The 22,457-nt window shown below is 42.1% G+C and overlaps 2 protein-coding genes across 11 annotated transcripts in view; one reads left to right on the plus strand and one right to left on the minus strand.

Moving 5' to 3' along the window:
* The window catches only part of pdss1 (prenyl (decaprenyl) diphosphate synthase, subunit 1), a 9,536-nt gene extending 4,193 nt beyond the window's left edge, over window positions 1–5,343 (plus strand). For 2 of the 3 annotated variants that reach the window (XM_060869560.1, XM_060869559.1), the window contains exons 6-11: window positions 40–151; window positions 278–387; window positions 475–555; window positions 2,824–2,937; window positions 3,586–3,666; window positions 4,611–5,343. In XM_060869560.1, the coding sequence (XP_060725543.1) occupies window positions 40–151; window positions 278–387; window positions 475–555; window positions 2,824–2,937; window positions 3,586–3,666; window positions 4,611–4,751 (639 nt within the window). In that variant the 3' untranslated portion in view covers window positions 4,752–5,343. The remainder of the gene's footprint in view (window positions 1–39; window positions 152–277; window positions 388–474; window positions 556–2,823; window positions 2,938–3,585; window positions 3,667–4,610) is intronic. The other variant, XR_009648434.1, reaches the window with a different exon arrangement.
* Window positions 5,344–5,814: 471 nt separating this feature from the next.
* The window catches only part of abi1a (abl-interactor 1a), a 56,276-nt gene continuing 39,633 nt past the window's right edge, over window positions 5,815–22,457 (minus strand). For 2 of the 8 annotated variants that reach the window (XM_060869548.1, XM_060869549.1), the window contains 6 exons: window positions 18,815–18,915; window positions 17,861–17,926; window positions 12,470–12,664; window positions 8,747–8,833; window positions 6,841–7,026; window positions 5,815–6,742 (listed from right to left, as the gene is read on the minus strand). In XM_060869548.1, the coding sequence (XP_060725531.1) occupies window positions 6,567–6,742; window positions 6,841–7,026; window positions 8,747–8,833; window positions 12,470–12,664; window positions 17,861–17,926; window positions 18,815–18,915 (811 nt within the window). In that variant the 3' untranslated portion in view covers window positions 5,815–6,566. The remainder of the gene's footprint in view (window positions 6,743–6,840; window positions 7,027–8,746; window positions 8,834–12,469; window positions 12,665–17,860; window positions 17,927–18,814; window positions 18,916–22,457) is intronic. The other 6 variants (XM_060869550.1, XM_060869551.1, XM_060869553.1 and 3 more) reach the window with 4 other exon arrangements.

The following is a 22,457-nucleotide window of genomic DNA, read 5'->3' on the forward strand; positions in this document are numbered from 1 at the left end:
TGAAGTGTGTGTGTGTGTGTTGTGTGTGTGTGACTGAAGGCCATCCTGGCTGGAGATTTCATTCTCTCTGCAGCGTCCATGGCCCTCGCACGCATCGGGAACACCACTGTCGTGTCTGTGCTCTCGCAGGTCATAGAGGATCTGGTAAGAGGTACGACAACATGACCGTGTGCGGGCGTCTGTCCACAGATGTCTGTCCGTGTGTCTTTCTGAGTCTTTTTGTCCGTCCGTTTGTCTGTCCGTCTGTTCTCGAGATGCTCCGTTCTCTCGCTCGCAGGTGAATTCATGCAGTTGGGATCCAAAGAGAACGAGAACGAGAGATTCAAACACTACCTCGAGAAGACGTTTAAGAAGACGGCGAGTCTGATCGCCAACAGCTGTAAAGCAGTATGTACGTTCTGTTCTCAGGAATAACGCCGCACACGAGGACAAACGAGTCCCAACACCATCTCTTCCTTTTTCTTTTCTCCGCAGGTTTCCATTCTGGTGAACTCTGACCCCGAGGTGCACGAGATCGCCTATCAGTACGGCCGGAACGTGGGCATCGCCTTCCAGGTAGAGTTTCATTCACACACCGAACACAAGACCTTCGATTATCTCCATACACACACACACACAGAGCCCTAGATTGGAGAAAGAGGGCCTTTACTAAAATTAAGTGCACCCCTAATACATAATTCTAAATAACAAACTTATGTAATGAAATGCTTAGTTGTTAAATATGTGAAAATATATATATATATATTTTCACATATTTATTTATATATATATATATATATATATATATATATATATATATATATATATATATATATATATATATATATATATATATATAAAAATAATATATAAATATATATATATGAATATATATATAAATAAAATATGTGAATATCTTGTTACATAAAATGAGCAAGAATAAATGTATTTAAAAATTTGACACCATGTTTTGATTTTTTTTTATTTTTTTTTTTAACTTTTTTCTTTTCTCTCTTTTTAAATTTTTTTTAATTATTTATTATTTATTTATTTATTTTTTAAGATCCTTATTTTATTTTTTGCATAATCCTTTCTGTAGAAAATAGCTTTTAGGCATTTGACATTTTATTTCTTTTTATTTAAACATGGATTTTACACACACACACACACACACACACACACACACACAATAAACCCCGGTGTGAACTATGTTATAATGCATTAATGTTGTATGGCTGAGTGACTCAGTAAAGTTTGAACTTTATCTTGGAATAAACACTGTAGCTAACGATCCACTCCCCGATGCTCCACATTACGCAAGAGTTGAAATCTTTTACAGTGTCATAAACAAGAACATGAGATGTCTCAGTGTGTGTAGAGGTTCAGTAAAGCGCCGCACGACTTCATTCACTCGTCATATATACGTATATACTTCAGTGCGCATAATCGTCCAGAGCAAAGACGAAGGATCGCCACAATGACCTCCTGAAGCTGCTTACAGCATCATGTATACGGTCCAGGTCATGGGTTTCCACATGCTTTACAGAACCTGCCACATGTTCATCATTTAAACAAAATAATAACAACTTGCATGATCTTCCTGTTCAAAAGTATACACACCCCTTCCCCCCGAGCGTCAGTGAACGTTTGCGCATTTTGTAAAGGTTTTGTACGAGACCTTAAACCGTCCACAGTGTAAACGCTAACGTTGGAAAGGAATATAAGGAAGATGATCGAAAAGTAAAGAACGTGCTCAGGATGTGAACAAGAGACAAAAACAAAACATAAACCCAGTTCTTGATTATCTAGGATTAAGAATAAAGGGTGTGTAAACTTATGAACTGGTTTGTTGTGTGAATCGAGAACTTATGACCTCAAATGTGTACATGAAGATACGCTGAGCAGTAAAGAGTGAGGACGTGTCAGACGTGACCTTGGACATTGTCTTAAAGCAGCTTTACAGAAGTATACAAACAGAATAAAAATATTAAAGTTTTAAATTGGGGGGGCACGGTGGCTTAGTGGTTAGCACGTTCACCTCACACCTCCAGGGTTGGGGGTTCGATTCCCGCCTCCACCTTGTGTGTGTGGAGTTTGCATGTTCTCCCCGTGCCTCGGGGGTTTCCTCTGGGTACTCCGGTTTCCTCCCCCGGTCCAAACACATGCATGGTAGGTTGATTGGCATCTCTGGAAAATTGTCCGTAGTGTGTGATTGCGTGAGTGAATGAGAGTGTGTGTGTGTGTGTGTGTGTGTGTGTGCTCCCTGTGATGGGTTGGCACTCCGTCCAGGGTGTATCCTGCCTTGATGCCCGATGACGCCTGAGATAGGCACAGGCTCCCCGTGACCCGAGGTAGTTCGGATAAGCGGTAGAAAATAAATGAGAGAGTGAGTGAAAGTTTTAAATTAATTTATTATTTATCTCTAACATTTATCCCTAATGATCGAGCCTGAGGTGACGACGGCGAGGAAAAACTCCCTGAGATATGAGGAAGAAACAATGACAGAAACCAGACTCAGAAGTGAACCTCATCCTCATTTGTGTGACACTGGACATGAAATAATGTCAATGTGAATAATGTCCTTTATATAACAGTTTATAGCCCAGTGGAGTTGTGTAACCAGGAGCTCCTGAGGAACTAACAGGTCAGCGTCTTGTCTGAGAAAGTCTTGTATATCATGTAGGTAACACACAGAGTCGCCAGGTAACAGACCGTTAATGCTTTACCATATAAGGAACATCTGGTGTGCAGACAGACGCACACGAGGGTTTCAGTGTCACTCGTCACTGTCCTTCACCCGTACGGTTAATGTGTATGTCACGATCCTGACTTTATTTCCTGTAGCTGGTGGATGACATGCTGGATTTCACGTCTTGTGCCAATCGGCTGGGGAAGCCGTCAGCCGCAGACCTCAGGCTGGGTTTGGCCACCGGACCAGTGCTGTTCGCCTGCCAACAGGTACCTCGCCTCGCCTCAGCTCTGATTCAGTCCTGCTCTTCTACACCGGACTCATCCTTAACTCGACTCTGTTCTAAACATTATAGACACTTTTACATTGAAATGCTTTTAGCTAGAAGAACTGAGGTATAAAAGCCTTCATCACCACCACATACACTACTGACTGCCCCTTCTGACGTGGTTAGCGAATCTGGAGCTAATGTGTTACTTAATGGTGCGTTTTCCTTTATCCTGTGTTTAATGTTGCACGGATGTCACTGTGTAGTAGGGAAAAAAAACATTTTCCACCACAACGTCTCATCAGACGGTGGAGTATCGGGACGTAGCACACAGCGCTATATTAGCTAGCTAGCTCAGACACTGTGACCATGAGGTTTAGGATGCTGGTGCATCCCAGACAGACAGGACAAGAGAGCAGGACAGACCGGATGACTAAAGCACCGCCGCATCAGTGTCCTTAGGTAGAGGTGGTGCCTGAGCTAACATGTCTGTTATAAAGATCAAGTTAATTATACATTTTGTCTTTACAGAGATGTGATGGGTCAGAAAGCTACATAAAGATGTGATCAGACTGACTTAAGGAACTAAAAACCATCTCTCTCTCTCTCTCTCTCTCACTCTCTCTCTCTCTCTCTCTTTCTCTCTCAGTTCCCAGAGCTTCACTCTATGATTATGAGACGTTTTGGTTCAGATGGAGATGTTGATCAGGCCTGGAGATATGTCCTGGAGGTGTGTTTGTGTGTGAGTGTTTGTGTGTGAGTGTTTGTGTGTGAGAGTGTGAGTGTTTGAGTGTGTGAGTGTGTGTGAGTGTGAGTGAGAGTGTGTGAGTGTGTGAGAGTGTGTGTGAGAGTGTGTGTGAGAGTGTGTGTGAGAGTGTGTGTGAGAGTGTGTGTGAGAGTGTGTGTGAGAGTGTGTGTGAGAGTGTGTGTGAGAGTGTGTGTGAGAGTGTGTGTGAGAGTGTGTGTGAGAGTGTGTGTGAGAGTGTGTGTGAGAGTGTGTGTGTGAGTGTGTGTGAGTGTGTGTGAGTGAGTGAGTGTGTGTGAGTGAGTGTGAGACAGTGAGTGTGTGTGTGTGAGTGAGACTGTGTGTGTGTGCGTGTGTGTGAGAGAGAGAGTGTGTGTGTGTGTGTGAGAGTGATTGTGTGAGTGAGTGTGTGTGAGTGAGTGTGTGTGTACGTACGCGCTGATCTCTGAAAGCAGCCATTAGCTCTTCATCTTCATGCATCATCTCAGGTTTCACTCGGTCCTGCAGTCCCACCTTCAGCTCTGCACCATTATCTTATTTGTGTGTTTTTCAAACCACCCTGAGAGACATTTCACTCGTTAATCTGATCTTTTTTATATATAAATATTTCTCCCTAATTATAAATACAGTATATATTCATTTTATTTGACTTTTCCTGCTTTTGTACTTTCTTTTACATTTACATTTCTCTGCCCTTCTCTTCTACTCACTGATTTCCCCCATTTCATGTAAAATAGCTGCTTGATGTGGCTGAAACTGGAGACTCCTTCCTTCCATAAATGTAAATAAACGTCTCCGAATAGAAAACCTGCTCTTTGCCGCTGCACCTTCTGACCAATCAGAATCCAGCAAAGCTGCGCTGAGCTTTAATGATATGAATCAGAAAGTGTTCTCATTCTCTGTGTGTGTGTTTTGTTTCTTCTCCTCAGAGCGATGGCGTGGAGCAGACGAGTTTCCTCGCCCAGCATTACTGCCACGAGGCCACGCGTCAGATCAGCCGTCTGCAGCCGTCCCCCGAGCGAGACGCCCTGATCCGCCTCACCGAGCTCGTCCTCAACCGGGACAAATGAACCTGGAACCTCCAGAGCTTCACTACAGGCAGCTACACACCTCGATATCACCTACACACACACACACACACACTCACAGCAGTCTGGTCTCGTCTGGTCACACACTCTGCTCAGACTCCCACAGCTGGATGGTACAGCCGCTCTGTCTGGGACTGGATTCGACACCTGCGCCTTAAAATCTCACCCGAATACGCTAACTGAAGCATCTTACTGTACAGGAGGTGCGCGTCTTTCACCGCTCTTATAATTGTTAACATTTTTGGGTGAAGGATGTGTTTTGTTTTGAGATTATTTTTTACATTGTCACTGTACTGTACCGTACGTGTCATCTTCTGCAGAAGCAGGGCATTATGGGATACGACGACATCAGGAGGCTTCGCCGTTACTTATGTGACTGAAAATCCTACAGACGCCTCCGGAAGGTCCGTCCGTCTGTCTGTCCGCCGTCTGACAGAAAAGGCCAATGTCAAGATCATGACGTGTGTAACAGAGCGAACAGATCGATGTGTGATGTTATTTATAAAACCGTACAACAGACACGGCCTTGAATCCAAGACGGACTGATATTAAACCCGATATTTTTTAAGTTAAAGGTCTCGTCTGTGTGTTTATTTGTCCTCAGAAATACAACTGTGAGCAGATTTTCATTACAGATCAGGGTCAGGACACGTTTGGGTCGTGTAGGATCGCCGAAACACTAAACCTGTAGACACAGAAGGACCGTTTCTGGGGCTGCAGAAACTCAGTGGCTGTTTTGGTCTGTTTAAATGTTTTTGTTAAATAAAAGTATTGGCACCCCTGTGTTTAGGTTCTATTAAAACATCAACACGTTAGTCATGTGATCTGAATCACTTGATCAGGAATGAATAAAGCACTTAAAGTTAATCTTTCGAAACCAGAACATTATAAAATACCTCTGGATTAAATAAATAAATATATATAAATAAAATCCACTAGTCCCGTGTCGAGATCCGTAGCCGAGCCGCGGCGTCCTGTGGAAGAGTGTGAATAGTGACGCAGCGACATCGATGACGACTGAACGGATCAGCAGGAGAACGTAACAGACGTTTACAAAAAAATTTATTGTCAATATTTCCATGGCTTTTCCATTTCCACCCGACCCGTCTGATTTAGTTCATTAATCTGCAGAGAGAGGTCAGGAGTCGTAAATCGGTCGGCGGATGTGGATTGTATACTGATTAACATACATTTCATAACTTTAACCTTTTACAGCGGAAGCAAACTACAGATCTGTTTTTGTGCATCGGTGAGAATAATTACAGAAAAAAAAAACTTTAAATGTCTAAAAGAAAAAAATAGAAATCTTCATTAAAAACAAAAAACACAAAATGATCATGATCGATGGGGGAAAAAAAAAGATCGTATAACGTTTCTGTATTAAAATAAAACGTCCGCTGATACCTTCGAGTATCAGGACCAAAAAAAAATAATAAATCTTGTCTTTATTATACATATGAAATTCGCAGGCATGCTTTGTGTCAGGATTTAAATCAGAATGTTAGACCTACTGTTCTGGATAATACAGACTTCAGAACTTTATCCTGTATAATAGTTTTATATTCATCATAAACAGTTTGGATTGAATTAAAAGTTCAAATCGTTTGGCATTGAGATGTGTTCAACATTCACTGTAAAAATACTAAAAACCCCCGGCTCGTTGTATTTACACATCACGCCGTCTCTCTGAGCTCTCTCGCTTGTCACATCATCACACGCTCCGAGCCCAGGAGCCGGCGCTCGCTCACTCGCTGTCTAACCCCTAACACATGCGTGTACGTGTCTTCTAGAGCCGCGTCAGTCGGCGTAGTGCATGATGGGTTCGACGTAGTTGCCGGGGAAGAGGCCGGTGACGCCGTTAGACACCCCCTCGTACCAGCCGTCGTCGTTCTTCTTGATGACGTAGATGATGGCACCTTCTATGAAGGACAGCTCGTCGTCTTTGTCCTTGCTGTAATCGTAGATGGCCACCACTGAAGGTGAGGGAAATGACAGCATGGAGGTTAAAATCGTGAAGGCGGCAAAAACTGTCGAAAAAAGAAACGAAAAAAAAAAAACTCCATAGGCTCACCTTTCTCCATGTAGATCTTAGGGGCCCACTGAGGGTCTCCATCAGCGTAGGGGTCATTGTACTGCACCACGGCTGCCTCCTCATCCTCGTAATCCACGGGAGGTGGAGGAGGAGGGGGTGGAGCCTCGTCGAACATGGGCATGTCGTCGGGCGGAGGTGGAGGGGGCGGAGTCGGGGTGTCGGCGACTGAGAGTCAGAAATGAGGGAAAGATTTTAATCATGTTTATAACCGTGGAAACACGGATGAGTTGGGCATGCGGTCCAACTCCCTCACACACACACACACACACACACACACACAGGCAGCATGCGCGTTTTAATGTCTGTGTCCTGATTGGTCAAGCATGCAGACGAAGGTTCGAGCTGGATTAAAGCCATGCAGCAAATTACAACCGATGATAATGATTCGTTCATGATTCACTCGGATTTCGACCGATTTCCGACTGGGAAAAGATTAAAACGTGAACGAAGAGAAAGAAGGAGAAAAACGTTTTAAAGAAGTTTTGAAAATTATTTTATGGAATTCATATGAACTTATCCTTATTGTCCTCTAATTTCTTTTGTTCTTTAACTGAACACTTTATATGGGTTTCCCTTTAAGGAAAAATGGGCGTGGCCAATCAGCTCTGTAGTTGTAGTCCAATTCCCAGGCTGGAGAAAGATTACTGACCCTCTCTATTGTAATTCTACAGTCCTAAAATTGACTAAGATTCTTATTGTACTATATTTACTATAATCATGAAATACTTCAACGTTACACACTGCCACTTTAACTACATTACTCTCAAGCCCACTAGAGGGCAGCAGAAACACACGGTGCACTGCTGAGCTGCTTGTAACCTGAGTCTAGAATATAACAGTGCTGTTGTATAACCAGAAAATTAACAAGAACCGGTTTGTCAACACACTGTAAGGGTCTCCTGGGTGCCAGAAATTCTTGCTCTGCTTCTTTAGCAGTTGTTGTATAGAATCACTTTTTTTTTTCCCCAGAGAAGAATTTAATAATAAACAACATACACTTTCTGTAAATCACCTTCAGTCACACAAACGATATAAACGTGACAGTTTCATATTATTGTGGTGTATTTCGTCCTTCTGTTCACCTGGAGTTCGGAGGTTAAAACGAGAACGTGCACAATGATGTAAGATCAAACACTGAGAAGAGGAGGATGAGAAAGGAGGAGATGAGGAGAGAGGATGATAAGAGGCTTCAGAGAAATGAAGAGTAAATGTAACATGCAGCTATTAACCTAGATCTACAGTTCAGTGATCTAAATGACACAGTTTCCCCCGTCGCCTCAAACGTAGTGGATTCATCGTGACATGACTGATGCTCACATGTTGCTCACAGGAAAGTCCAGAGCCAAGAGGTGGGTGAGATGAGAGGAGAGAAGAGGAGAGGAGAGGCGAAGGAGAGAGGATAGGGGAAAGAAGAAGACAGGTGGATGAGAGGAGAGGAGTGAGGAGAGGAGGTGGATGAGAGGGGACAGGAGAGGAGGAGAGGAGAGGAGAGGAGGAGAGGTGGATGAGAGGAGAGGAGAGAGGAGAGGTGGATGAGAGGAGAGAGGAGAGAAGAGAAGAGGAGAGGTGGATGAGAGGCTCACATGGTTTATGAAAAACTGTGTATAAAAAAAACAACTCCATATTGAATCTCGAATAATGTTCGTTTTACTTCAGTACATGGTTTTATAAGGTAAGGGGGCGTGGCCTAAAGTCTAAAGGCGGAGTCGTAGAAGTGATGATGGACAAATAATCATTGTATCATCACTACATTTGGGTTTTGGTGGGAAAGTGTGTTTTAATTCTACAGGAACTACTACTATCCACATGCTTCTCACGAGACTCCAAACACACACACATGCCAAACACACACACACACGGTGCACTGGGAGTGTTCAGCACTTACTGTTTTCCTGCACCCTGGCCACAAAGCCGGTGAGGGGGATCTGTGGAATAAGCTGAGGCATTGGGGGAGGCGGGGGAGCAACAGACACTGTACACACACACACACACACAGAAAGAGAGAGAGAGAGCGAGAGAGAAAGAGAGAGAGAGAGAGAGAGAGATGTAGGAGAGCAGGAAGTAAAAGAGAGAGTGTATTAGACCAGATCTGAGGAAGGATTGAAGGAAACCCCTTGATGATAAAAAAACATTAAACTCTACACATTATTCTGAAACATTATTATTATTATTATTATCATTATTATTATTATTATTATTATTATTATTATTGTCAACATCCAGCTTTATGATGTTTCACATCCATTTCCTTTTTTATTTATTTATTTTTTGTATTAAATACGATGCCATTTATTCCACTTTAATAACGTCATGTTAAGGAGCCAGAAAAGGTTCAGAAGAGCCAAAGTTTGGTTTTCTCAAGAATCTTCGATACAGAACGATTCATGGATCTAGAAATGTGTCGTTTACTGATATAAACAAAGCTGCATTTCATCATATGCTGTAATTCTGTTGGGAGGATCGACGTGGTCGGAAACGGTTACTGAATTTACTGAGACAAAAAACATGGTGGTCGAGTTCCATCCTTCTGAATGTGGGGTCTGAATTAAATTAATTAATTAATTAATTAAATAAATTTAAAAAAAAAATGTAGTAGTATTAAAAAAAATTTACTGCTTTAAAAAAAAAAACATTAGAATATATTGTACAAATGTAAATAAAAAAGAAAATATTTTATTCTCCTATTAATTTTGATTTGTGGATGTGTATTTTATTTTACAAAAAAAAAAAAATGATAAAAAAAATTATTTTGCAAAAATAAAAACATTAACCAAAAAAGAAATGAAGAAAGAGAGAACTCTTTATCTAGAAGCACACAGTTCTTTCTCTCAATCATCTTTTGGGACATTTTTCTTTTTTCAGACTGATTGATTATGCATAAGAGCGTGAAGTTATTTACAGATATGGATTTACGAGGTGAACCCTGATGTGTCTCGGTTCCCTGATGAGTGTGTGTGAAGACCTTTCCTCTTATTCGCTAGTCGTTTATCATCTTTTCCACACTTTACGATAAATCACGAAGTAATAAACCGTTTGGATGATGATGATTTCTGCTTTTTCCTGAACAAACCCTGGTTACCATGGCGATCGTTAACGAGTGAGATTAACAGATTGATAGAAAATGTTCCGCACGGATGTTAACGAACGATAAAATAATATCCGTCTTTACCATCATAATCAGCACTTTTCCACCATTCATGAGTTACGGTTTTCTTTCTTGTGTACGACGTGAGCCAAGTCACATGTGGGAGGAGCTACACGCACTACAGCCCACTGATTGGTCAGAATAATCATTCTCATGGTGTAAAATTCTTTAGATATCTGTTCGCTTTTATTCTTTCACCCGACACAAAAGGCAGCATGAGTTACACTAGGAACACTCTACCTAGTGCCCCACATACAGAGTAGGTTTGTTTTTATTGTATTTTAAGATTATCTGCTCAAAGTTGGGTTGCACACAATCTGCCTTAAATCAGTGCGGCTCGTACTCAGTAATTATTAAGAGAAAGAATTGCAGCAGCAGGTCGTCAAATGGGATACGACTAGTTCACTAGTTATTTATTTTGAGTCGCCCCTGGATCGAGGAGACAGATACGACAAAATAAAAATAAAAAAATCAACATAAAAAGATGTCAAAACTTCGGATATTTCACTCACTCATCTTCTAACTCTTATCTGAACTACCTCGGGTCACAGGGAGCCTGTGCCTATCTCAGGCGTCATCGGGCATCAAGGCAGGATACACCCTGGACGGAGTGCCAACCCATCGCAGGGCACACACACACACACTCTCATTCACTCATGCAATCACACACTACGGACAATTTTCCAGAGATGCCAATCAACCTACCATGCATGTCTTTGGACCGGGGGAGGAAACCGGAGTACCCAGAGGAAACCCCCGAGGCACGGGGAGAACATGCAAACTCCACACACACAAGGCGGAGGCGGGAATCGAACCCCGACCCTGGAGGTGTGAGGCGAACGTGCTAACCACTAAGACACCGTGCCCCCCAACTTCAGATATTTAATTTATTAAAAAAAAAAATAAAAAAAAAAATTCTGAATAAAAAGATTTTAAAGTTTACAAAAACTAAACTTTTACTTTTGTATTAAAAAAAAAAAAAATGAATATATATATATATATATATATATATATATATATATATATATATATATATATATATATATATATATATATATATATATATATTTAACATGTAAAAGGAGATAAAAAAAGTTTTTTTTATTTTACTTTTTATATTTTTAAAACTAATTTTGAAGGCAAAAAAAATAAATAAAAGTAAACGATTCCCTTTTTTTCAACATAAACTGCTTTCAATCAGTCAGTTATTCGTTTATTTTAAAAAATATATATATAAAAGACGTCCTATGTCGGAAACAATAGACAATTTATGGCGATGCTGATATTATTTCGTCACCCAGCTCTGTCCTTGGTAACCTCTAGAGAAACTCCTACTTAAGTCGTGCGATAAGAACGACACGGCAGTTAGCTGGGATTCGATTAGTCCACAGTTTGGATTTGTTCCCTTTGCTGTCAGGTGGAAAAGCGCTAAGAGATGCCGATAGGTCGTCTTTCTATAGCGTACAACTTGCCCAGGAGTTAACTCAACAATTCAGCAAGTTCCTGAAGGAAACCAGCTGAAAGTTCATTTTCATTTTCAAACATGAATTGGATTCCAATTTCAGTGATTAAATCTGACTCGACAAATCTGCAGTGAGAAACTGCAGCGCTGGATTTCCTGCAGACTGCTGTTTTTTTTTTCTTCTTATCGACTCTGCAAAGATGGAAAAAGGCTGAGACGGCGCTTCTGCGTGGAGGAGCTCGACACTCCGAGTTCTGGATATGTGGGAACGATGAAATCAGAGGATGCTGAATAAATCTGACAGGAACGCAATTTCTTCATCAGATTTAGCATCGAGTCCAGCTTTTCACGTTACTCTGCATTCTGCGTTTGACCTGTAGTGCTGTGCATAAGTATTTACACCCCATTTAACCTGTCCTTCATTCTGTAGTAGTACAGCCTAGAACTCAAATAGCCTGAAAGTCATGAATCTACAAAAAAATCATTTAAAATCATTATAGAACAAAGTGCCATCGGAAATTGTGAAAATAATCAAATTTAACTTTTTGGCCTTTGAATTTCTGTGAGAAATTTAACACCACTTGTCTCCGTAACACCAACACTCATCACGGTGAAACATGGTGGTGGTAGCATCGGGTTAACTGTTATTTTAAGGCTCCTCTGACTAATCGTCTGTTTTACAGAATCCATATTCTTTCCTTCTGTGAATAAGGGATTTTGAAAATTGTGGAAGTTTCTGGAATAGTGATGCTTTTAACTTCTGCTCTTAACTTCTAGAATACTCTTAAATTTCTTTCTTTCTTTCATGCTTATATATTTATATATATTTACATTACTACATCCGTCTCCCTGCCAGTTTAGTATTCTGGCCTATTTCGTGTAGATTCATGACGCATTTAAAGTCCTTTTCGTTTCCAGGTTGAAACGCTACAAAATGTGGAAAAGGTAAATTGGGTGGAACTAACGGACATGTAGTTTATTTGTTGTTGTACGTGTCTTACTTGAGTTGTGTGTAAAGGCAGACGGAGCAGCACCGTTGACGTTAGTGTGCTGCAGAGGGAGCTGAGAGGAGAGAGACGGGGCGCGTCTGTATGTCCCCGTGGCTGAAACCGTGGACATGGACGACGTGGTAGAGTTGTGGCGGGACATCTGACGCGAAATCGTGCCAAACTGAGAGATGGGGGCTGGACCGAGCCCTGGGCGAGAGATCACCAACAGCCATCACCCAGAGAGAGAGAGAGAGAGAGAGAGAGAGAGAGAAAGAGACATGGAGGGAGAGAAAAGGGAGAGACAGAAGGAGACAGGAAGAAAGAGAGAGAGAGAGAAAAGGAGAGACAAAAGGAGGCAGGAAGAAAGAGAGAGAGAGAGAGAGAGAGAGAGAGAGAGAGAGAGAGACCCAAGAAACAAAAGTCAGGATATTAGTTTAATTACATGGATTCATTTAAGGCCTTATGAATACTTTAATAAAGTTAAAGTAGAGAAAATGATCTCCAGGAAAATCAGCAGGGAAAAAATGATTCTGTTCAACAAACGACCCAGAATGAGAAGTGAAAAGCAGAAGCAACACCTTCACCTTCACTTTATATATAATCAGCTTTATAAAAAACAGATTAAAGCACTAACGTGGCTCTTACTCGGTGTCAGATACTGTGTCAGATACTGTGTCTGATACTGTGTCTGATACTGTGTCAGATACTGTGTCAGATACGCTAGCACTCGCTTCACAAATAAACAGGAAAGAGACCAAGACAGGAAGTAGTTAGGCTCTGGTCCAGGTTTCAAACTCTGGCCTGACTCAAGGCTTCTCCTGGGATTTCATGGTTCATGAGTCACAAGGGTGTGTCACCACACACACTCACACACACACACACACACTCACACACGCACACACACAGTGTGAAAGCAAACACACCCTACCGGAAAACACACATTGTTCAGCTGCACTGAGGGGAAACTCGATCCGGCCGACAGTTATTTAAAAAGTATCACAGTGTCCTGATGACATAAAGGCTGCATGAAAACGTGTGGTAATAATCCTGAAATGAGCCGATATTTAATCATCTAATAAAGGTCGATTTTTAAATGAAACGACTTCAATGAACTGGTTAAACGTGTGTAGCGAGGAGTAGCTAGCTATAGCTACAAGAGTGTCCTATTACAATAAAGCGCATTAGGTTTAATAACAAAAAGACAAACAAAGGTGTTTACTGACTAACTGTTTCAGGAACACGTGCTTTAGATTTGTTTTACACGACGTGTCTCGTGCACATGAACAGATGTCAAGCCAAGTGTTTTTCCTAAACTCTGAATTGTGTGCGACATTAAAACCATAAAGCTGCTGAGTTTAATCAACAAATCGGAGACACGGAGTCTCGGAAGTACAACTCGCAGAAAACAAGTTCGTTTGTGTCCGACATCTATTTCGATGATCTGTGTTGTAAACAAGGGTGTGTGTTTATACAGAAAGCTGTTTAGATACGTGTTCCTCTGTGTGTGTTTCCTGTGCCCGATGCTCGATAACGGGGATGTTCGGATCCCTCGTTCGAAAAGGAAACAAACAAACGGCGCGAGAGTAAAGGCGAGCGCTGGGAAGACGAGGTGGCTCGATTATGTCCTCGCGCCCACTCTGTACTTCTGGAATGCTTGCTGTGGACGTTTTCAATGGGTTTCAGTATGAGACCGAACTTTTCTTTGGGAAGAATAGACCCACACTGAGGGAGTGGGACGGCGGCTTCCTGTAGCGTTCGCCAAAGGAAAACATCGGTGTGAGGAGAAGAAAAAGAAAAAAACATATACAGTACTGTGCAAAAGTTTTAGGCAGGTGTGAAAAAATGCTGTAAACAAAGAATGCTTTCAAAAACGGAAGTGTTAAACATTTATTTTCATAAATGAACAAAATGCAGTGAATGAACGAGAAAAGAGAAATCTAAATCAAATCGATATTTGGTGTGAATACCATTTGCCTTTATAACAGCAGCAATTCTTCTAGATACACTTGCACAGTTTTTGAAGGAACTCGGCTGGTAGGTTGTTCCAAACATCTTGGAGAACCAGTGTTGTAATGTAACGGAGTACAAATACTAAGTAGAAATGTCACGTATCTGTACTTTACTTCGCTATTTAAATTTATCTCAACTTTCACTTTTACTCCACTACATTTCCTAGATAAAATGTCTACATTTACTCCGTTATATTTCCACTAAGCGTCTTCGTTACTCACTCACTCACTCACTCATTTTCTACCGCTTATCCGAACTACCTCGGGTCACGGGGAGCCTGTGCCTCAAGGCAGGATCGGGCACCAAGGCAGGATACATCCTGGACGGAGTGCCAACCCATCGCAGGGCACACACACACACTCTCATTCACTCACGCAATCACACACTAGGGACAATTTTCCAGAGATGCCAATCAACCTACCATGCATGTCTTTGGACCGGGGGAGGAAACCGGAGTACCCGGAGGAAACCCCCGAGGCACGGGGAGAACATGCAAACTCCACACACACAAGGTGGAGGCGGGAATCGAACCCCCAACCCTGGAGGTGTGAGGCGAACGTGCTAACCACTAAGCCACCGTGCCCCCTGTCTTCGTTACTACAAAATAAAATCAGAAGAATTCTGTGTGACTGCAATAAGGAAGGTTTGGCGAATCACTGCTCCTAGATTGCATTACACAGCACAACTAAACCCGCCATGGAAGCACCTACTAGAGGACCTCCCGTTATCGTAGACCAGGGGTGACCAACCAGTCAGAGACCAAGAGCCACATTTTTTTACTGTGTTACCGCAAAGAGCCGCATCATACACATGGGCACACATGATCATCACCTTTTTTCCCTGCCATTTTGAGAGCGAACTTGACACAAATTGTTTACTCAAATGATCTTACTCCTACTGGGAAACTTTGAGGTATTTTCATCCCACTCACATGCATCTTTGATGAAAATACCGTATTGAACTCAAGCGAAACAAACACGCTTATTAAAAAGACACAAATACAAACTTTGGTATGAACGTAAGAGCCGCATGAAACCGGGCAAAGAGCCGTGGGTTGGCTGCCCCTGTCGTAGACGACCACCCCGACGATAGTGGTGAACAGGGTGAAGAAGATAACATTATACACTCGTGGCCGTATTTGCAAGAAATGTTTCTGTACTTAGGAATGAAAGATTCTTCCTACCGGATGAAGTGTCTCTTATGTCTACTGAAAATCACTGAAATTTTACTTTTTACTTTTACTTCAAATACTTAAGTACATTAAATATCAGATACTTTAAGACTTTTACTTGAGTAATATTCTAAAAGGTAACTTTCACTTCTACCAAAGTCTTTTTCTAGTACGATACTTGTACTTTTACTCAAGTATTGCTTTCTAATACTTTATACAACACTGTGGAGAACTAACAACAGATCTTCTGTGGATGTCGGCTTTCTCACATCCTTCTGTCTCTTCATGTAATCCCAGACACACTCCATGATGTTGAGATCAGGGCTCTGTGGGGGTCGTGCCATCACTTCATGCAGGTTTGAAGGCAAAAGGTAGTAACACCAAATATTGGTTTGATTTAGATTTTTCTTTTGTTTGCTCACTTTGCATTTTGTAAATTGACAGAAATAAACAATCATTATTTATATTTCTGAAAGCATTCTTTGTTTACAGCATTTTTTCACACCTGCCTAAAACTTTTGCACAGTACTGTATATATATATATATATATGTATGTATATATATGTATAATATATCGTCGCTGTCGGACGGAATCCTCGTATCTCCAAAACCGTTATTTTTCAGGAAATTAAAAAAACGCCGTACCTTATCTGCAGTGCACAGGGTTTAGTCCGCGTTGCAGTGGATTGTCTTGCGCTAAATTCCTGTCCTCAGACGAGCACCAGAACTAGCGGGGGTCAAGATTTTTTTTTCTTTGAGCCCAGTGTTCTGAAGACATTTACCTCAGAAGACGTGTTGATTCGTTGCGACTCTTCTTGAGGAGAAATATGCCGTGAAGCTCTCACACGGAGTGAGGAAGAGGTGGACAGTTGTAGTGTCCAATGGAGTTATGAGATTTGCGCTCAAGCTATTTTCAAGACTTTAGATTGGTTAATAACTTGTAAAAATAACAGACCCACATGGGGACTGACCAATAGCATCGATATGTGAAAAAATATGAAATTGACCAAATTTGGACATACGAGGTGTCCGCCCGACAGCGACGATATTATATATATATATATATATATATATATATATATACACACACACATACACACACACATATACATATATATATATATATATATATATATATATATATATATATATATATATATATATATATATATATATATATGCTATTTTATCACTTTTACCGTATGCGAGTATGTTCTGTGAGCGTGTGAGCGGTTTATAAACACACAGTAAAACGAGTCTTCGATCATTTCTAGCAGAAACACTGTTACATTTTTATAGAAAAATAATCAACGACTCAGTGTTACTATAGCAAAGATTCTTTTTCTCTATCAGCATGTCCTCGAGCGTGTTACTCCTCTTATACGGCACAGAAATTCAACTGTAAGATTTTTTTATCCGTTTATTGTTCCATCTAATGTTGTTTTCCACCACAGGAAAGTCTTCAGAAGAGCTTCGTCACGGTTAGCTACCGAACACTCACAAATCCTCACAGGTGTAAAGTGTAGACTCGTGTTACGTTGGTCTCCCTGCGATGCTTATAAAGAATCAGCAGATTTGCACAGCAGCTGCTGTGATGTGTTTGCATCATGCGGTGTTGTGTATCTACACCTACGTTCCCCACCGTTATCACCTCCACCACCGTCACCAGATTTCCTGTACTGTAGGGTCTAAAAGTCCACACCATAGTCCACACCACCGTTTTTATTCTCGGTCATTAACACAATTAACACAAGCGAAAGTGTCATATCATCTTTCGCAAATTCTACATTTATTTCTCATTGACTTCGAGGCTTTGGCTATTTGATTTTTTTTCTTATTGGCTGAAAGCACTAGATAAAAATGTGCATTTACAAAAAGAGGATGATGAATAAATCCATATTAATGGTGTTTTTTTTTTTTTTTTTTTTTTATAAGCCACGCCCTTAGCAAAAGTTTATTCCGGTACAGAATACTCAAGCCTCTTGTAAGGTAATAGACATTACATGATCCACCGATCTTGGGGGCGGAGCTTTGTGACATCACTCACTCGCTCAGTGCGAATTATTTAAATTTGAATAATTCGCACTGAGCGAGTGAATGATGTCACAAAGCTCCGCCCCCAAGCTCTTCGGTGGATCAGACTTTTGAGGACAGACTTTTAAACCCTATGACACACACACACACACACACACACACACACACACACACCGGAGGTGTCTCACCTGAATCCATTAGACCCCCAAACATAGATGGAGGTGGAGGTGGGGGCGGAGCAAACATGGGCTGAACTGTAGTGAATACAGCACAACCACGTGAGAAGATACACTAATATATGCATGATGATACATTAACACATGCATGAACACACATACACACTCACTCTCTCTCAAACACACACACACACACCCAAGCAGTAACGATGTAGAGATTTGTAATAGTTCTTTTCTTCACGCTGCCCTTCTCTCCTCTTCTCTCTGTACATCACACACCCTTCCTGTTTGATTCCCTCCATTCTCCAGCTCTCTGTACCTCCACCTCCCACCTTGTCTGTCTGTTCACCACGGTGTCCTACTTCCCTCCTACCTACATCTCTCACACACTCAAATAGGCCACTCAGGCTGCGGGAGTCAGACTAACACATCAGCACTGAAGCTTAACACTTATAAAGACTAACTGGGGGGTTTGATTTTTCTCTCTTTTCTCTTGTGAGCTGTGTGTTATCAACATTTCATTAAACACAGACATGTAAGGGTTAATGTAACCTGCTGGAGGCAGAGACGGATCACACTGAACTGATTAAACATGGACTTTGGTCTCACCTCATTCCTTACACACATACACACGCACAGACAAACACACACATACACACACACACAGACAAACAAACACAGACAAACACACACATACACACACACACACACACACACAGAAAAACACACATACACACGCATAGACAAACACACACACACAGACAAACACACACATACACAGACAAACACACACATACACACACACACACACACAGAAACACACACATACACAGACAAACACACACATACACACAAGCACAGACGCAAACACAGACGCACACAAACACATACAGACACACACAGCCACAGGACAGAATGAAGTAGAAGTGTTTAGTCCTGGGTTAGAGTTCAGAGGAAGTGTTTTACCTGGACCAGAGTTAGGGATGGAGGGAGTCGGCACGGCGATAGGTATGCCAATGCTGCTGCCTCCGCTGTTCTCACGACTGCCACTACCCCCACTGCTGCCACTGCAGGGAGAGAGAGAGAGAGAGAGAGAGAGAGAGAGAGAGAGAGAGAGAGAGACCCAAGAAACAAACGTCAGTTACACCCTTAAAATAAAAAAGTTAGGGTTGTTTATTCTTGAATGTCTTTTTTGAATTTATTTTTACTTGTTTCTATTATATTATTTCATTTTTTTAGCAATACAAATCTAATATTTATTGAAATGAGCTGAACTGTGAACTGAACTCAGAGAGCGAGATAGAGAGAGAGCGAGAAAATGAGAATGTGAGAATGAGAGAGAGAGAGAGAGAGAGAGAGAGAGAGAGAATGAGAGCGAGGCAGAGAGAGAGAGAGAATGAGAGCGAGGCAGAGAGAGAGAGAGAGAGAGAGAGAGAGAGAGAGAGAGAGAGAGAGAGAGAGAGAGAGAGAGAGAAAATGAGAATGTGTGAGAGAGAGAGAGAATGAGAGCGAGGCAGAGAGAGAGAGAGAGAGAGAGAAAATGAGAATGAGAGAGAGAGAGAGAGAGTCTTGCCCAGCTCTTTAAAGGAACCCAGGTGTAATGTTAAGACAGAACGGAGACCAGTAAATTCTCCCAAACTTGGGGAGACATCACGCGATGGTGCACTCACACTCATCACTCACACTCATACTCACACTCATCACTCACACTCATCACTCACACTCATCACTCACCACTCACACTCACCACTCACACTCACCACTCACACTCACCACTCACACTCACACTCACCACTCACACTCACCACTCACCACTCACACTCACCACTCACACTCATCACTCATCACACTCACTCATCACTCATCACTCACACTCACACTCATCACTCACCACTCACCACTCACACTCACCACTCACACTCACCACTCACACTCACACTCACCACTCACACTCACCACTCACCACTCACACTCACCACTCACACTCACCACTCACACTCACACTCACCACTCACACTCACCACTCATCACTCACACTCACCACTCACACTCACCACTCACACTCACCACTCACACTCACCACTCACACTCACCACTCACCACTCACACTCATCACTCACACTCATCACTCACCACTCACACTCATCACTCACACTCATCACTCACACTCATACTCATCACTCACACTCACACTCATCACTCACACTCATCACCCTGCTGGTTAACCTCATTAGAGTTTTCAGTAAACTCCCTTAGTGCCTGTGCTACAGATCCACAGACCTCTTACACTCTATTTTTCATCATTATTACAGATCTTATACTCGCTAGTTGTCGAACTTGTGTTAGAGACGACTGCATGGCTTTTAACAGGTGGCCTAATTTTGTGCATCCTCCATCTCTCAGAGTGGAGTTTAAATCCTTCCCACTCAGGATGTCACTGTAAAAGAGCAGCTCCTGAAAGAGCTACATGCTTTTAATATCTGCCAGACATCTCAACCCAGTTCCATATAAAATCTTTGTGCCTTTTTCAGCCATTATGCAGAAGGATAAATCGGTGAGTCGCTGCCGTTTCTCCTGAAGTGTGAGACAGATAAGATCACCAAAGTGTGATCCAATAATTACCACTTTACAACTTTACACAAGTTTATGCCAAAGCACAGAGGTGACCAGATTACTGATTACCAAAACACATCCTCTATACCACATCTGGGGCGACCACCATTTTCACACACACTTTTTCCGTTATCCCCTGCACAGAACTCTCACCATGTTCACCGTCTCTATTTTTCCCCCTCACTAAGAGCACCTCTGCATTTGTTCTCCATGAGAAGACTTGCTGGTAGATGCTAAAGTGGTCCCTTGTCCATCAGCTTGTTCCCTGTGATAGCAAGTAAGACTCTTGTGTCGTACATCACTCACATTCAAAACATTTTATTCTCCCTAAACTTTATGGCATAGACGATCTAAAATCCTGCCCCATGCTTGATCTTAAAGAATAGATCTAAAGACTTTGTGCTTGGTTTCTCTGACAAACCTTTTCCTCCTAAGTAACATTACATATTTAAGCTGTGCATCTTTACACAGAAGGATGACCATCTTATAACACCTGCTAGTTGTCCAAAGCTACGCTATGCCTGTTCAACTGGTTTGATTGAGATGAGGTGGAACGCCTGAGACAACAACTCATGTATGGAAGCCAACCTGTTCATCTTCCTGAACAAAACCTCTTCCACTGTGACACCGGGATCTGTAACGAAACTAACCTCATGTCTGACACACAGCAGCAGTGTCACAGAGGACAACATTACCTACAAACATACAAAAAGTACTTTGAGACAGTTTCTTCATGCTACTCAAAAGCTAAGTAAAAATAAATCATGTCCTACCTTTTTCCTGCAAAGAAGAGAGAAAAGAAAAGAAAAAAGAAAGTTCATCAGAAAACTCTTCACTCACCCACCCCACCATCTCACTCACCTCACCCCACTCACTCCACTCCATCTCACTCCACCTCACCCCACTCACTCCACCATCTCACTCACCTCACCCCACTCACTCCACTCCATCTCACTCCACCTCACCCCACTCACTCCACTCCATCTCACTCCACTCCATCTCACTCCACTCCATCTCACTCACCTCACCCCACTCACTCCACCATCTCACTCACCCACCCCACTCACTCCACTCCATCTCACTCCACCTCACCCCACTCACTCCACTCCATCTCACTCCACCTCACCCCACTCACTCCACTCCATCTCACTCACCTCACCCCACTCACTCCACTCCACCTCACTCCACCCCATCTCACACCTCACTCCACCTCACTCCACTCCACCTCACCCCACTCACTCCACTCCACCTCACTCACCCCACCTTACTATTTAAAAGTGAGGATGCAGTTGGACATACAGGATTTGTCACAGTGGTTAAAACAGAAAATGGAGAAGATGCTCTTCAAAGCTTAGGCATGAGTCATGACATGAAAGGCAAATACCAGGGCGAAAAAAACACCAGGAAAAAAAAAACTTTCCGACTGCTCGAATAGTCGTTTATAGTCAGAACTGCGACATAAAACCAAACAGAGGCATTTTCTCAGACATATTTTTATCCCCACTCCAGAAATATTAGCGATAGACTAGTACATTACATAATAGTTTCGCTTGTGTGTGTTACCTGTGGGTTCTTGGTCTCTGGTTAAGCAAGGCTGAGCGTCCACCTCACTCACCTCATTTACATTTACATTTACAGCATTTAGCAGACGCCCTTATCCAGAGCGACTTACATTATCTCATTTTTATACAACTGAGCAATTGAGGGTTAAGGGCCTTGCTCAGGGGCCCAACAGTGGCAGCTTGGTGGACCTGGGATCGAACTCACAACCTTCCGATTGGTAGCTCAACACCTTAACCACTAGACTACCATATGCCCCCATACCATATCGCCCCACCCACTCACCCACCCACTCACTCAACCTCACTATTTAAAAGAGGATGCAGTTGGACATACAGGATTTGTCACAGTGGTTAAAACTCCAGAAAATGGAGAAGATGTTCTTCAAAGCTTAGGCATGACTCATGACATGAAAAGCAAATACCAGGGCGGAAAT

Source organism: Tachysurus vachellii, chromosome 5 (genome assembly GCF_030014155.1).
Source record: "Tachysurus vachellii isolate PV-2020 chromosome 5, HZAU_Pvac_v1, whole genome shotgun sequence".
NCBI lineage: Eukaryota > Metazoa > Chordata > Actinopteri > Siluriformes > Bagridae > Tachysurus > Tachysurus vachellii.